The sequence below is a fragment of the Pollachius pollachius genome (assembly GCF_949987615.1).
Source record: "Pollachius pollachius genome assembly, chromosome: 4".
Taxonomy (NCBI): Eukaryota; Metazoa; Chordata; class Actinopteri; order Gadiformes; family Gadidae; genus Pollachius; species Pollachius pollachius.
The window spans coordinates 24,752,749-24,770,128 of record NC_136937.1 but is presented as its reverse complement, the minus strand read 5'-3'; the positions used below and the strand labels follow the sequence as shown (position 1 = coordinate 24,770,128).

Sequence of the window (17,380 nt, the reverse complement as noted above, 5' to 3'; positions counted from 1 at the left end):
TCGCGACATGGAGCGACACCCTCCGGAGTGGACACCCGCTGGACACTCAGGCGGGTGTCCGGGAGTCCGGAATCATTTTGGGACAATTGCTGTACTGCCTTTATCTGAATAAAAAATAATTAATGTCGAGACAGCTTAAGATTTTGGGTCGCTGCACGCATTTTTGAGCACGTTGTGCTGCTGCAAGTGATGGAAGAGGTTGGTTGTACTCTACCCTTTAGTCGCGACAGATTTGAAGCACTCTACAAAAAAACTGATTCTGTCATTCGTCAGACACCTGGTACCCAAAACATTTCCAAACTATTGAGCCATTTGTCTTCTGCTTACATACATGCTCCTCCGTGCCGCTGTTGCCGGCGGACTCCATGTTTTGCGCCGTAGGGGAAAAAGTGACGTGAGTGGAAGGGGGGCCAGGCCGTGTGTGTGTGAGCCGGAGGCAGAGCGGGAGAGAGATAAGCAGAGTTACGAAATAGCAGGCGGTAGTCGCGGTCCGAAACTGCTGTTATTTGGATAAAATATGCTGTACTTTCAACGCAAATCAAACTATATCGATGTTGACAACAGCGTCTCGTTCCATATCTCGTTTGAAAAAATATCGATATATTTCCAATATCGATATATCGCCCAGCCCTACTGCTCGCCTTTGAAAAAACTGAGGCTCAAGCGTGCTGATTTGGAATGCGGTCCCTTATATCGTCGTAAAGGATCTAAGCTCCTCCCCTTTCTCTGCCTTGCCCTCCCAGAGAATTTGGCCTGCCAATGAGACACGACCGTGCAAGCGCCACATGTGTGTGTGTGTGTGTGTGATTACACACACTGTAACGCAAGTGTTTGCTGTTGGTGTTATGGCGCATAACACGTCGGTTCTTTGACGTCTCTTGAATTTCCTGTAGTTGGGGTCTCAGCCATGGTTGAGAAGGAATTGGGGGAAAGGAACTTTGGCTTTGACTCCCTGAAGTACATGAACTGCGACATCCTGCCCGCTACCGGTTGCCGCGAGGCACCACCGCCGCGAAGCAACACCACCCGGCAGCGGCAGCCGGCAGCGGGCAGCGCGCGGTTCAGTCTACTTCAAATTGATGTGGAAGTGGAAGAACCAGAGACGTTGGAGAACCCGACGAAGTCGTTTGTGATTCATAATATCGTCTAGAGGCGCACACAGCTTTTGGCCGTGATCATATGTAGGGCTGCAACAACGAATCGATAAAATCGATAAAAATCGATTACTAAAAGCGTTGGCAACGAATTTGGTCATCGATTCGTTGAGTCGCGCGATTATTACGTCACTCGTAGGTGCGGCAGTGTTTACAGCCAGCCACAGACAGGTTGGTTCATGGTTCATGCACGCCCACAGCGAGCTTTAGTGTGAACGACCACAGCTTGTATTTTGGTCATATCTTAACACTGGACTGTAGGCCTATATAAAAGTGTTGTACCTTCACTGTCTTTGGGTTAAAAAAACTCTTTCAACTCAGTATCGGTCTAGTCCAACCAAAAACTCTGTCAGCTGCTGCTGCTGCAGACGGTGTGCAGACGGGCTCGGAGTCGGCACCGCGTGCATCAACAGTCATTCAAAGCAGCGGTAGTATTCACACAACCGGACGGTGTAGAAAGTCCCGCCAGTTTAAAATAGTAATCCAGTTTTTAAATCCATGTTAAAATCGGCTGGATATAGAGCTAGTTAGCTTCAAAAAATTCGCAAACAGTGTCAAATGTGATGTGTTCAGGTTGGCTCAGTAATACGATTGATGTGCTCAAATGCAACACAAAAAAAAAAAAAATTTGAGATTTTGGCGAAAACCTGTTTTCCCAGCAATATAAAATAGACAGTAAAGATGGAATTATGACCTGTTTAACGTCCTATCTTGAACTATGATCATCTTATCAGCAATTAAAGCAATTATACAAGTTCTATTTCAAGGAGTCTCGAAAATGGTATCAATATCAATAAAAATTAACGATCTCCAGTCATCTTAGAGAAATTAAGATGATTTCATTTATTTTTGACCGTTAGTAGGCCTATTTACCGGTTAAAGATCTTAACGGTTGACCGGTTAACCATGGGCATCGCTTATATACTGTATATATATAAATGTATATCATACATTGTATGTTTTTGTTTGTGTTATTTATCCCAGATATGTTTTTTTTTATTTGTTATCATTTAATATTACTTTTAATAGTTCCGGGACGTTGGAGCAATAACCTGATGTTTTTACACTTCAGTCTGCACTGTGAATTTGAAGTAATGTTCAGTTTTTGAATAAAGATGCGGCAATTACAAATGTTTTTATTTTTTTATCCGATTCATTGATTAATCGAAAAAATAATCGACAGATTAATCGATTATTAAAATAATCATTAGTTGCAGCCCTAATCATATGTATAATATGATATAGATATCTCTATGTATTATATGATATTATTTAGATATAGAGCTCCAGGACTGTAACGCAAGTGTTGTACACTTCCTTGTAATTTGGATAACCGTTCTGCTGTTTGTGTTACGGCGCATAACATGTTGGACTCTCGTCTCTGGTATTTCCGCAACGAGACTCGTAGTAGGGGTTATCTCAGCCATGGTTGAGAATGAATTGGGGGAAAGGAACTTTGGCTTTGACTCCCTGAAGTACATGAACCACGACATGGAGGAGAAAGGGATTGTTGGCCGCGAATGTCTCCCGCTTGAGCCCCGCTGCCGGGACCACCATCGCCTCGGCGATGCAGGAGGCAGTGGTGCCTAAGCGCTGACCGCTGCCGAGGCGGTGGTCCCTCGGCAGCGAGGCTCCGGCGGGAGACAACCGCGGTCAACAATCGTGGGCAACAATCCCTTTCTCCTCCATGTCGTGGTTCAGTCTACTTCAGATTGATGTGGACGTGGAAGAACTAGAGACGTCGGAGAATCCGACACGGTCGTTTGAGATTCATAATATCGTCTGGTGGCTCACACAGCTTTTGGATAATATATATTGTATGATATAGATATCTATGTATAATATGATATTATTTAGATATAGAGCTCCAGGACTCCCGTGTGTTCTAGAACAGTGGTTTTCAAACTGTGAGGCGCGCCTCCCCTGGGAGGCGCCAGAGTTCCTCAGAGGGGGCGCGACGTAAGGAAAAATAAACCAGAAAAAGTAACAGAAAAAAACGCGAAGACGCAAAGTCAAACGCAAACTCATTGCTCCCACTAAAGAGGAGGCTAAACTGGCAGTATACAGATTAAGCTGTTCAAATGTATTAAAAGTTAGCTTAGATAAAAATGTTAAAAAGCTTAGATAAAGATGTTAAAATGTGTTAAGAAATGTAATTAAAAACGCACAAAGATGATTAGAATGTTTCAAAAATATGTTTAAAATGTTTCAAAAATATCTTTAAAATGTTCCATAAATATCTTTAAAATGTTTCAAAAACATGATCAGAGATATTTAAAATGTGTAAAATATGATCAGAGATATTTAAGATATGATCAGAGATGTTTAAAATGTGTATAGTAATCAAAATATCTTTCAAAACACAGGGATTTGGAAAAAAAAATTCTGGGGGGCTCAGCTGAAATTTGTTCTCTGAGGGGGAGCTCACTCTCTTATACTTTGAAAACCCCTGTTCTAGAATATTTACAGAACACGGCTAAAGGCTGTGTGCGACTCGTCATTGCGATTCATCCACTGTAAACAAAGCGCATGGTACCGTGGCTGCAAGCTGCTCAGGGCCACACCCCCACCCTCCTCCTTGACCCGCCTCTCTCCTCCTCATTTGCATTAAAGCTACAGACACCGAAACATTTGGGGAAAGCTCAATGTACGACTGGCTCGTAGTGGCTGTAATTCTGCACCACGGCTGAATTTCAGGAACGTCTTCAAATACTGTTTTTGGGGCCTACTAATATCTATATTAAAGCATCCATAAATTAGCATGCCATGGGACCTTTAACAAACGTAGAAATAACCTAACCTACAGTGATATTAATATATCTCAGAAGTGTAACTGGCTAATAACCCCTAAATATATATATTTGAGGCACTGTAGCTTCAGTTCAAACATACACTATTATATGCTTGTTAATTCATCCTTGTTTAAAAAATTATGTATCAATTAAATCCGTATTTGTCCTCTTGTGCCTGAAGCACTTTTCAAACAGCTACAGATGGTGTTACAATGGTCTATTTAACACACCTTGAGCGCCTTTAAAGTCCCATTTCAAGGTCAAGATGCTTTTACACACACCAAATCAACCACTCCACATATTTCTTTCAAAGTAGCTCAATTGTGGATCATCAACCATTTTTAAGGGCCAAGACGGAAGAAATGAATATCCGTTAAGTCCGCCGGCCAGCGATGGGCCAGTGATTTGCAGTAGTCCCCAAGGAGTGGATTGCTGTCTGCGCTGTCCCGGTTCTTAACTTCCAATGTGTTTCCTCTGCATTATGCATCAGGCTTCAAAAGCAAAGGTGCATATGTTAATTCCAGATGTATCCCAGCGGTGCCGTTGGAAATACCCAACATGTCAATGCTGATGGCTCCTTCTCATGACGGAAGGCACAGTGATACCCCTTCAAAAAGTGTGGATGCAACCCTCAAAGCAGATAGAGATTCTTTCACAGGTCATCTGGCATCTTATCCTAGCTAGTTGTTTTGTATGCAGGGAATTTTTGTTGTATACAGGGAATGGGTTAACCTAGCGGTTATTGGTGCTTGGCACTTGGTTCTATGAACATCCTTACTGTTCCAACAGCGATATATTGTTTCTCCTTCTTCTAACAGATGTTCTTATTGTAAGTCGCTTTGGATAAAAGCGTCTGCTAAATGCCCAAAATGTAAATGTAAACGTCACTGGCCTTGTTTTCCAAAGGCAGCTAATGGTGGTCAGGTTGGCCTGAGGCTGATGAGTTGACAACCTGTGTTGGGGAATAGTTGCTCAGCATTTTGCTCTGACACTAAACAGTGTTTCTATGAAGGATCGGGGGTCACACTGGTCGGGGTGAACAGGGGGGTGTCACAGTCCTTCTTACGACACACTCAGCTCCACGGTAGCCGTCAGCATCGTGTCCAATTTGCTCTCGTCAACTTTATAATTTGGCTTGAAAAATGTGCCACAGTAACCATTGGGAGGTGCTTCAGTCACCGGAGATGTGCATCTGATGGATCTATCCAAATAAAAAATGATATGCCTACATTTTCAATGTTATGTCAAGTTACGTCTCCACTCAAATCTTTTCTCACAGATAAATGATGATGCCATTCTTATACATTTTTTTCAAACTAAATATTACGGTGGGTTGATGGACGCTGATGGTAATCCAACTCAGTATTTTCATGGGAGGCTGTGTTACCAGGATTGTAATCATGACTCCCTTCTATGCCTTTTAATGTTACCCCAATGTCATGAGTTTGTCATGTAGCTGGTTCATTTTTTTGTATTTCTTTAGAGAGCCACTAATAGATCGGCCTGTGACCAGAATCGGCAACAATCAAAATATTAAACAATGTAAATAACCAGTATGGAAAGGAAGCTTTGACAGCAACTTGCAACGAGGGTGTTGTTTTCAACCTACATTATTATGGGCTGCCTATGCCAGAACTTTGAATTTAGAACGACTCTTTGTGAAATCCATGCCAATGAAAGGCACACTGTCCACGGCTTCCCTCACTGGGTTCAGCTCCAGTGGACAGCGCTGTCTAGGTTTCACGTCACCCTTCAGTTATGCCGTTTATGCCGCTTATTTTGAAAATTGCTCTAGCTCGTCTTCGAGTAGCGAGGACAGCCAGTTAGTGTCTCATGAAGCAGAAGTAAATATACTTGCTTAACTAATAGCAAATGAACATGAACATTAAACTAAAATGACCATGTCAAAATTTCTGGTTTTATTGAGATGTTTGAGTCCTGCAAGAAGGAAGTTTGAAAAATATTTCTCTATGCTGGAAGTGGTTAGATAACATATCAATATACTGAATAGTTCTTAGAATGAAAGACAATTTTTATCGGTCAAAACAAGTAATTGACTGGTCAACTTTCAAAGGGATGCAAATCGTAATCGGACAGGAATATTGTAAGCCTTCCGCATTTGCCCTGGAGCCTTATTACAAGCATAATATAAAAGGAAGAGATATTTTCCCAAAAATAAAGGGATCCCTATTTCTGAAATGCCTAATTTTAAGGGAGAGGCAACATTTGATATCGTCTGGTCTCTGAATGAACAGAATTGTATGAATGTCTATTCATAGAAAATTTGAGCCATTCCATACCCCCATGGGTGTCCTGACTGACTGCTTGAGAGCCAGATTTCTTAGTGTAGGACTCCACAGAGCTGACCAGAAGAGGCCTTTTACTGCAATTAATGCCTTCTGCAGATGTTGCATTATGTGCATGGTAGAGTTGCAGTCTAGACAGCCCGGCTGCTCAGAGAGGGAGCATACCCCTTTGCTTTGATCTCTTGATTAAAATCCATTTGCTATATATCCATCATGCTCTCGTTTCACATTATCTCGATTGTCCTCCAAGCCCCCCCTCCCCCCTTCTCTCACAACTATCCCCACACTCACCTGTTGCCTATCAACAAGTCTATTAAGGTTTGCACCTGTTCAGACTTTACTGTACTTTTTATGGCAATTTAAAAAGCCATATAAAGTCTGCCATCAGTCCGAAGATCATCAGCACACAACTTCTACAATACAGCCCATGCTTAAATCCTTTTAAGTATGGTCTGTATTGCAGAAGTTGTGTGCTGTTGATCTTTGTGATTCAATGTTGCCTATATATAAATGGCCATTGGAGCAAAGCTGTAAAGGAGGAGGAGGACAACTCCTGTCCATCACTTTGCTGATTTCACTGGGCTAGAAAATCTCCACACAGTAGTACTTTTGATGTCAATTCAATCCACTGGTTTCCCCCCTTGCCCTGCAGCTTAATACCGTAGTGTAATAAACAAGGCCCTCCATCTAACTCGCCTCAATCCATCCCCAGCACTCCAGGCCTGAGGGGATGGATGGCGAGGAGGGCAAGGAGGGGGGTGTAGGACAACAAACCAGTGGATTGAATTTGTGTCGGTATTTAAATTCCCCCTTCCCCTCCTCGCTGGAGAATGCAACGGTGTGTGCCCGACGGACCGCAGGCCTGTAGCCGTGAGAGCTCTCAGGCCCCGGTATGCGGCCTGTGTAAACTTTTCAGGCGTCGGTACAAGCAGAGACCAAACAACTCATAATGTCCGCAGCACTGCCAGCAACTGCTCCCGCCAGCTCTAATTGAGGTGGAGAGAAACAGCCAGTTGTTGCGGCGCATACCAGCAAGGATTTACAGGGATTTGGATTCTGTGGTTTGAGTTTAGGGGTATATGCACAGTAAGGAAAAAAATCATACATTTCTTACAGATCAATACAGGCTTATTGCATCAGGGCGTATGGTAATTTAAGGGTGATGAGATGAGAGGCATGGTAGGTATGAGAGGGATTCAGGCTACAACATCCCAAGTATCACTGAAGTTTTCATGACTATACAATTATGTAGTGTATATACTTCACTGAGGGATTCTGGGGAATATAGTGTACTATATTGTGGGTACAGTATACCACAGTGAACCCACAGTATTTACTTCAATGTGTATTAAGGCTGAAAATGTAGAGTATATGTACAAAGTTGAGTTAAAGATGGAACATGTTTGAATGAGCAATACATTTCAGGGCATATTGTGGCCAGCTCTAGCTGCATGAATCAGGCAATGAAACCTGCATGTCATCGCTCTCTTTATCAGTAGGCTTATCCATCTCCAGCTCAATTTGCTCTCGTCACACAGAGGAAAGAAAGCCGCATGTTAGGGGTTTAGAATCAAAATGAGGTGTCTGCACTTTCAACGTAAGCGATACCCACACGTATTTCTGGTGTCAAAGCTGAACTGATGATGCAACAGAATTTGAGTTGGTGGCTATTTTTTTCTAAATAACAACAAGGTGACAAATGTTGTTTATTGCTTTGACATATAAATAATTGGCTCATACTCCTCAACCTAATCTACCTACCTAACTACTACTACCTACCTAGTCTAACCTTCTTCAATTCTTCACGGAAAAGTAATTGCATCAACTCCCTACCGACATCGATATGATTTCACACAGCATCGTTTTAACATTTTTGGTTTTCAGCTTGCATTCTCCCGCGCAAAGTCCTGATTGTGATTGATTTTGAAGCCCAAACCGTTCTAACGAGGCAAAGCATATGGAGGGCGAATATAGCATGGCTGTATTTTTCCAGTCTATTTAAAATACAAACGTATTTTTGTCTGTTCCCACACAGCCATGTACCGTGCTGTAGTCTACTTTTGCATACTATATTATTCTTATTGACCTTGATTCCTGCATGACGTCTATTTCATTGTACCTGCCCTCTTGTTATCTATCTACTCGTGCATATTAATTCCATAACGCTGTATACCCTGTTCTGTGTCTATCTCCTCGTTTTCACAACTAATGTTGCCAGAAATACGAGTGTGAATGGAGTGTGAAGGGATAATCTGGTGGGTCTTTTTTGGTCCAAGACCGATCACACTTAGCCGAAAGGCCAATAGGTAAAAGTAAGCGGCACAGACTCCAAGAGAAAAGTGCTCAACCCGGTACACGTCAAGTTAAGGAATTATATTTCCAGTTAAAAAAACTGGTCGCAATCTATTGGTCATTTCTCTACCTCGTCTCATTTACCAGTAATGTTCCAATCCTTTTGGGAAATATAGATTATTCGCCAAGATAAACGTTGTTTTCATGCTATCAATGAACGGTAGCCTGGGAACACGCCATCCCTGCTACCGTCTCGTCGAATGCTAACCTTATCTCCAGGCAATGCCTTTAGCAATGGCTTCCCAACAGACTGCTAACTAGCAAGCGGGCTAAAGGTGTTTCTTGAAAGGTAATTTGCCCCACGAAAGCCCGCAAGGCAGGCACTGGGGTGCACTTCTAAATAGATGTGTCCACATGTGTTTCGAGGTGAGATGTTTGGAATCAGGATATGCTGTTATCAAATTAGGCAAATTGTTGATAAAATGCACATGGAACATATTAGCTGGGTTTGCCCTTGAAGCACATCCATTACCGTTAATGATGCCTTATACTTGAATTCAACAGTTTACAAAGACGAAGATGGAGGTGGAATAGATGCAGAATAGAATAGCATGTTCATCAATGAATATGAACACCTGATATATGGATGATATTCCAAAACTGGAAATAATCTAGTATACTCCATTCATGGGCAATACGTGACTTCAAATATAATGTATGATTTATGTTTAACTCAAAAAGTTGACACTGTACAAAGATCTTGTTGCTGTGGTACTACAGACAGGGTCCAAAATAAACACCTGCCCCCACGGGGCAACGGAGGATATATTTGACCAGTTGGCAGGTATAAAAGCATTCTCAAAGTTACTTTTGGCCCCCTGAGTACAGACGTGACGAGGCATGTTTGACAGCTCACAGCTTGATGATGTGGTTTAGAGGTTTCCTAGTACGAAGTTGCATTACCAATCAAAACAAAGGATTTCATCAGCTCGTCTGGGTCAGTGTACTCTTGGCACTGACGGCTGCTAACGACACTCTCAGTGGGCCACAACAAAAGGGGTTTGCCCTCTTTGTTCTTCAAAAAATGTGCTCCTCTCATGCTTCTGCTGCCTTCTTTTGAGGGCACTTTGTTGAAATAGATGGCTGTTGCGTTGTTCTGTTTTGTGTCAACCACATTTGGCTGGAAATGACTGCATCACTTAAGGCTTGACCTGTTTGTGCTGTGCTGTTCGAACATCATCAGTTTAAAAGAGTTTCTCTGCGATATTTGTGGACATTCCCACACAAAAAATGTAAACAGGGCGGCCAAAGAAAATTCAACTTTGCCACCAACCCTTTTGATCTCTGGTTTCGGATATTGGAGATGATAAATCAATGCTTAAAACAAGCTGTCACACGCCAATCTGTGCTTCTGGCAGAAACACAATGATCACAGCACTGTGACGAAAGAGCTGTTTACCCTCTCCTTGTGTTCCAAGCCCTGGAAAAGGCCACTTCATTAGGAGCTACAGCTCGGCCCTTGTTGCACAGCTCCCTCTGCGCTGGGAAAGGCAGCGCATTGTTTCCAGTCTTTAGCCGGTGGATCACGGTGAATCATGTCCAGGGCGAGCGATCGTGACTTGATGTTCGTGTGGCAAAATCGTGTCGATAGAGGATTAATCACTATCTGATAAGAATTCAATCGTGATTCATATGGAGGTCACTGAATGCTAACGAATAAACTAATCATTTATCTGTTTGTGATTTCAGGCCTTGTCTATACCAATTGGTCATTTCAAATATAAAGAATATGATTGAATCTCAAAACTAAATGTAGGAGGGCTCATTTTTTAATGTTATGTTCTTGTTGTTTAATCCAGAGTGGCACCTATTTTTCTTTTGTTATGTACTGCTTGGCTTGTGTCTTGTCATTCTTCCAGATACGTTTAAAGGTACCTTTTAAACGTCGTTCAAATCCTTCCTGTTCCTCAACAGAGGACCTATTGTGGTAAACAACCATTGGTCTGTTCCACTTTGTTGTTTGACATTTCCAACGCTTGACATAATTATGCCGAGAGACGTGCCAAACATCCTATGGAGGTCCCACGTGTATGTCACTGCATTGTTCTATATTTAAAGCAGCGTGTTATTTAGTTGTTGCATTTATTCTCCAATTATGGTTTCTTACATGTATCTCATAAAGAGTCAGTGAGCCCACCGTTTCGGATGGAATTCAAACACTATGTGATTTAAAAACAATGTGTTTTGGGCTTTTTTGTGGTCCTGTTTATGCAAGGCTCTTTCTAAAGCTGAAGTCCATCCCTGGGCATACAGAAGTGCAGCAGCAGAGTGCGGGCCGCAGCCTGCACTTTCTGGGGGCCAGTGATTGATTTGTGTCTTTGGCAGCTCTGCTTACAGTGGTTGGTCTCTATTTGCACTCCTGCAAATGCACACAGTTACTTTCTTTCCCACACTAGTACACCTAAAGTGTGTATGTGTCAGAGGGAGGGGGAGGTTGTTTGTAGGGCTGTGATTCCATGCAGAAACTTGTGGGATTATATTGATATTTGGGGATCTATAGTCACCATCCCGACCCATCTCTTACACCCGATAACAGTATGGCCGCATGACATCGATGTGCGCTGTTCACAATCATTGCAATCTGTTTTAAGCCTGTTTGGGCACTGGTGCTCTACCTTGCACGTAGAACGTATACGTGATGTGCATATTGCAGATGATAATGGGGTTCTTAACGAGGATAATCGTCTGCTGTTCAGGGTTGAAGGGAAATATCATATCTTTGCCCGGGGTGTGAATTTGTTGCAACTATGAAGTCAGCTGAAACGAAGTTACTGCTACAACCATGTCTTAAGATAATTGATTGATGATTGCATGTGGGAGAATGAAATAAAAGATAAAATAAAACGTCATGCAAACATTCTCATAATTTAAATTGAATATATGAATATGCAATGAATCACAACATTGAAGCGAAAAATACATGAGATATTAAAGGGATGATACTGAACATTTGTAAGAACCTACCCCCCCAAATCCTCCTTTTCTCCGTCCCCCATTTATAATTCCCCCCCCTCGCCAGGGGCCATCCTGGGCCGCTCGGAGACGCAGCAGTGCGCCTACTACAACACCGGCTGGGAGAAGGAGCGCACCAACCGTAGCGGCGTGGAGCCCTGCTACGGCGACCAGGACAAGCGGCTGCACTGCTTCGCCACCTGGAAGAACACGTCGGGCGTGGTGACGGTGGTGAAGAAGGGCTGCTGGCTGGACGACGTCAACTGCTACGACAGGTAGCGACCAAAGGGAGTGGACGAAAACGCTACTTGTGTCGGCGCCCCGCCAAGGATTCAAATGCGGCCATTTTTCTTTTTTTTTTCGCCTTCTGATTTTGCCGGTTATTTTAGTTTTTTCTTACATTCACATCTTGGGTCTCTATTTCTACGAGATACATATTGAGATTGAACATTTTTTTTGCATCTAGATTTCATGTTTTCTATTTTCTAGATTTTATAAAGAATACGTCCGTTCAGTGTTCCCAGCCTGTTTACACCTAGCGGTTTATGAGCGATCCCCCCTGGACCCTGGTTTATTAGTTTCCTTATATTATTCATAGTGTATTTACTTTACCTTTACCTATATCGATCTTTGAGGTCTTTAATTTTTGCTCCGCATTGCTTCCGAGATGCTTGTGTAGTTATTGCTTTTACCATGTGCAGCTGTGAACTTGGCCTGAATGGCTGACCAATATCTGCCGGTGTCGTGACTGGACAAGGCTAGGGAGGCACGGCACAGCGCTGGAGGGAGTTTAGTGCAGGGGGAAATGCTGCCAGGAAGAGGCAAACTATAGCGTGGAGCTGTACCGTTTGAGCAGTCGAATCATCGTTCTGAGTCGACTTAAAATGAAAAAAGTCATGAGAATTATAATAATCAAATAAAACTCGTTATAGAGGCTGGTGTAGGCAAGATTTGAGAGTCAGAAAGAGAGCAGAGAAAAAGGGAGGTTTTGAAAATAAAGTAGCCCTCCCTCCCCAATGTTTCCATGCCAAAATGTGCCATTCACACACTAAGCTTATCTATATGTGATTGACAGGCAAGATGGATTCCCAAAACTATCAGAGAAGGGATGCCCTGATTGTCAGAATTTAGGCAGGAGTGGTCTCAAAGCAAAATGGTCTCATACAGCACATTCAGTTAATTGACATGCAATAACATTAACATATATTCTTACATTTCACTCACATATACCTGAGAGATGACTATGCCCTATTTAACAAATTACACTCAAATAAAAGCTCATGTCGTCTAATTGCCTTGTGGGATTGTAAAAGGCCTAACATAAGTTATTATCCATGGATACGAGAAAACGATAATAATTGTTACATTATATATTGGATCGAAAAAAAGATTTACAACTACCAAATTTGAGTGGGAAATGCTCCCTCCAATTTCCCTCCATATTCCCTCTCAGTAATTAAGTGATGTGAAGCGGGGTAATGAATGGAACGATCTGCGTCTGCGGCGCAAGTCCAGGGGTGTGAACTGAAAACGGAAACAAGGAAACGATGGCTTTGAAGCGGGGTAATCCACAATAAGTTGCAAAGCACTTATTGGGGACTTTGTGTGCTTTATGGACATTAGTGAACACAAAAAATAACACAGATCTAAACAGGCAGGGGTTACGCACACATGCACTCGCCCATCTGTCGGTACCCAGTAGTGCATTATCGCTGTTCTGCTAAATTGAATTGTGCCACAGTTTTGATTTGCAGAAACGCATCATTCACATGTATTTAACATTTGCAATCAGTCAATCGCTCCGTTCTCTTTCTTGTTTCGTCATAATCGGAGAGAGCTCTCCCTCTCCACAGAGACCGGCCAATGCCACTGTTTGATTTCATAGACCTTTTACATTAATTAGGGTTTATTATAGATTAGCCTATATTATAGTGTAGCAGCGTAATAGTCGTCCTGTGTGAAGTTAATTTGTTTGTAAAGGGGGTTGGTCATTTAGCGGAGACGTTGCTCCTCGCCTATAGACAGCTGTTGGGAGCACACACACACACAAACACACACACACACATACACACACGCACACACACACACACACACACACACACACACACACACACACACACACACACACACACACACACACACACACACACACACACACATAGCCTCACCTTCCCCAGGGCACACTCCTATGGGCTTGTGTGTGTGTGTGTGTGTGTGTGTGTGTGTGTGTGTGTGTGCGAGCATGCACACATACAAACCTGGGACATAAAAGCCCATAAGATTGTGCGTGGGCGTATGTGTTGATGCACTTCCACGCTTAACGGACCCAAAAAAGCCTAACACTTGCTCCTCGTCCCGGTGCGGCCCGCAGCAGCCAGTGTGTGGAGAGGAAGGAGACCCCCGACGTCTTCTTCTGCTGCTGCGAGGGCAACATGTGCAACGAGCGGTTCCTGTACGCCCCCGACAGACAGCAGCCCCAGAGCGAGTCCCACCGCCAGTTCACCGCCTACAGTAGGTCCACAAACACACACACGTACAGACACGCACGCACACACGTACCAACGCACACACGCACGCACACGTACAAACGCACGCACGCACACAGGTTCCAGATATTCTTCATATTCGTGTTCTCGCTGTAACGACACCGATATATTGTTGTTTCTCTTTCTTCTGACAAATGTACCTATTGTAAGTCGCTTTGGAAAAAAGCGTCTGCTTAATGCCCTAAATGTAACAATGTTAAGTAATCGCTGATTTATTTTACATTTGTGGAATCTTTCTGTCAGTTTATAAATCGTTTTTTCATTGTATTTCGTGGAAGGTGTATATTTTTCTACGTACATACTGACCGTCGAACAGAGAGACGGACAGACGGACAGTTAAAGATAGAAATTGGTTAAAGCTAACCAGGCAAGCCATCCGTAAAGGGAAGGTCTCGCGTAGTCTACGTGGCCTCAGCTTTCCTCCCGGTCCCCCCTGCAACCCGCCCGCCACACACCCATGCACTTTTCCCTCTATCAGTTCCTCCAGCGCCAGATCGGGGTTAAATATAGTTCACCCGGCGCCATTACACTAGTTTGACGGATTATGTTGTGTCAAGAGATGAGTTTGCCCCACCCACACACACACACTGCCTCTGTGGATAATACCCCTTTCCCCTTCCAGGACGGCGAGGAGTGAGACACAGCGCTAAGCGGTGTGCTGAGCTGTGTTTAGAGATGCAGTCACACTTCGCTGCCGCCGCAATTATCACTCGTCCCCGCTGGATGTTATTTCTCCCTTTTTGTCATTGTTAAAACTTAGCTTTGTAGATTTGTCTTTGTGGGGTTTTCTTTTTTTTTTGCTGCTTTCATTCCAATTTCCGTTTTTCAATTGTGGTGCTTGGAATCCTTGAACTATTCCACTTGCATAATGTTGAGATAATAAAATGTTCTCTCGCTCTCTCTCTCTCTCTCTCTGTCTCTCTCTCTCTCTCTCTCTCTCTCTCTCTGTCTCTCTCTCCCCCGCCCCCCCCCCACCCTGATGCAGCCACCTCCAACACCTTCTCCCAGAAGCCCCAGCTCTTTAGCACTCTGCTGTACACGCTGGTGCCCATCCCGGGGCTGACAGCTGTGGTCCTCTTCTGCTTCTGGATGTGGAGGCAGCACAAGCTGGCATACCCCGCCGCCCTCGTCCCCACACACGTAAGTCCTGCCCGAGGGGGGGGGGGGGGGTGAGGTCATGACCGCGGACCCCTACTCACGGTGTCTCTTGCTAGATATAGTGCCGCGCTTACTAACGTCAAAAAAAATTGCGCGAATACGAAGTACAATTTGAGGAGAGTTACTAACACGTGTTTGTTATTTAGGTATGGTTCTTTTTGTTGGTTTGTCTTTACAGTGACTTCAGGGATGTGACCAAACATCTGGTCCATTCATTTACACATGCTCACGTCTTTCTGTGGGTTCAGAGCTCTGTAGATGTAAGAGCCCTGTCCCCTTTAGCGTAGGGGTGTAATGGATGTCCTTTGCGCAACATTGGGTCTCATGCAAGATCTTCGTCTTGCTTCTTGTACAGGTGTGCCTCAGATTCAGAGTGTAGGAAAGTGTCCTATATGATTTGTACACATGAGGGATTCCACCTGTTGGTATACGAGTGTGTGCATTCATGTGAGCATAAGCAATGCCCAAAACAAGTCCTCCTTCCGAAATCGCTCAAACTAAACCCTAACACATAACTTGACATACACATCATATTTAGCATTGTCAAAAGTGGCATCAGAGTACCTGCTGTGGTGGAGGATGTATTTCTGCTAAAGGCTGCACTGACATCGATGCCAAAAGACTTAGTGGACGTGTTGATATTACTACTGCAAACCAAAAATATTAATCATGTCATGTTTAATATTATTGACGTTGTTCTGAAGAGTAGGCTTTAATAGACAGCAATTTTTTGAGCATACAACTTCGCTTTATGCGCTGTGGTAGTTGGTATTTTGAACGCATTAACTTTGAGGTTTAGTAGATAGTCGGTGATGATGTGGACATTTAGCACTGAGATTCATAACACATTGGGTCTTTTATGTGAGTGTGTGTCCAAAACCCAGCCCTAACACACACACCTAGGTGTGCAAACATAGCTCAGATAAACCCAATGCAAATATCGCCAACATAGTATCATTGAAGTATCAGTCCATCAGCAAAGAGCTGCATGGCCAAAGATTTGTTCTAATTAACACTATTAGACCCAATACAATTTAAAACGTATTCATCAGTCAAAGCCATTCGGCCAAATAACGTTGTTTGTTTGCTTTTTCCTACCGTACGTGATTAGTTTAAGTCTAGACCACTCCTCGATGTGATGCGTGCCTCAGAGAGAGTTCTAAATGCAATGGTTTTGTTGAATGCCAGAATTGCTCTAAAAACGCACGTACAAACGAGTTAAGCATGCATCTGTGCTGACATGTACTTCTAGCTTGACGGCCATTGTTAGTCATGGTTTATGGTTTGTTATATTGAATATGATTATGGGGATTATTGAAAAGGAAAGGACCCATGTTTTAAAAGACAGTTGGTTGTTTGTACCAAAGACAAGCAAGCAACATGCTGAGGTCCTCAGCTGGTATAATAGTTAGTCACTGGCCTCCATAGCAGCCTAAAGACTGAAAGGTGACTCCTTCTCTGGATAATTAAGTCCTTTGCGGCTGAAAGAAAATATGAAAAAGGAGGCGAAAAATCAAATACAACAAACCAGAGCCGCGAATAATTAAGGCGTGCCGGGTTTTCCTGTGTGTGTGAATTGAAACAGTTGAACAAAGAAAACAACCTTCTGGCAGAACTTAATTCTCATCAGTTGGAAAAGCCAACTAGTAGCCAGAGGAGAAGAGGGTGGCTTTGTGTCGCTGGCAGCCATTTTGGTTCCTTCCCAGAATACGGAAGAGGAATCACTGCAGCCGTTGCATTATTGATGAGGCCTTTATGGTGGCAAATGGTGATAAACGGAGGGGCCTCGGAGCTCTGCGTGCAAGGACGAGTGTGGGCCGAGTGGCTCTTAAGACAAGAGAGGGAGGGAAACCATTTTGTACTTCAGCTCTCGTCGAGTATGCGCGTGCGTTGTTTCTGTTTAGCGTCTTCCACAAAGCGGGATAACGGAAGGGGAAAGATACCAGCCCGCACTTGAAAGGCTGAAAGACAAAAACGACACACAACCACCAAAGAAGGCGAATGGTTTGGATTTGGTTTGGTAACACTTGAGAGTAACCGCTGTGGATAGCGTTGTTGGTAGTTTTGCCCGTTTCATCAGACGCGGTGCTGATTTCCGAAACCAGCGTCACCCTTAGTTT

The 17,380-nt window shown here is 43.5% G+C and overlaps 1 protein-coding gene across 2 annotated transcripts in view; it reads left to right on the top strand.

Moving 5' to 3' along the window:
• Positions 1-17,380, top strand: part of LOC307074388 (activin receptor type-2A-like) — a 33,929-nt gene that overhangs the window by 4,358 nt on the left and 12,191 nt on the right. For both annotated transcript variants that reach the window (XR_013811790.1, XM_079734534.1), the window contains exons 2-4: positions 11,624-11,831; positions 13,928-14,067; positions 15,088-15,242. Coding sequence is in view for 1 of the 2 variants with exons in the window: in XM_079734534.1 (XP_079590660.1) it covers positions 11,624-11,831; positions 13,928-14,067; positions 15,088-15,242 (503 nt within the window). In the remaining variant the exon portion in view is untranslated. The remainder of the gene's footprint in view (positions 1-11,623; positions 11,832-13,927; positions 14,068-15,087; positions 15,243-17,380) is intronic.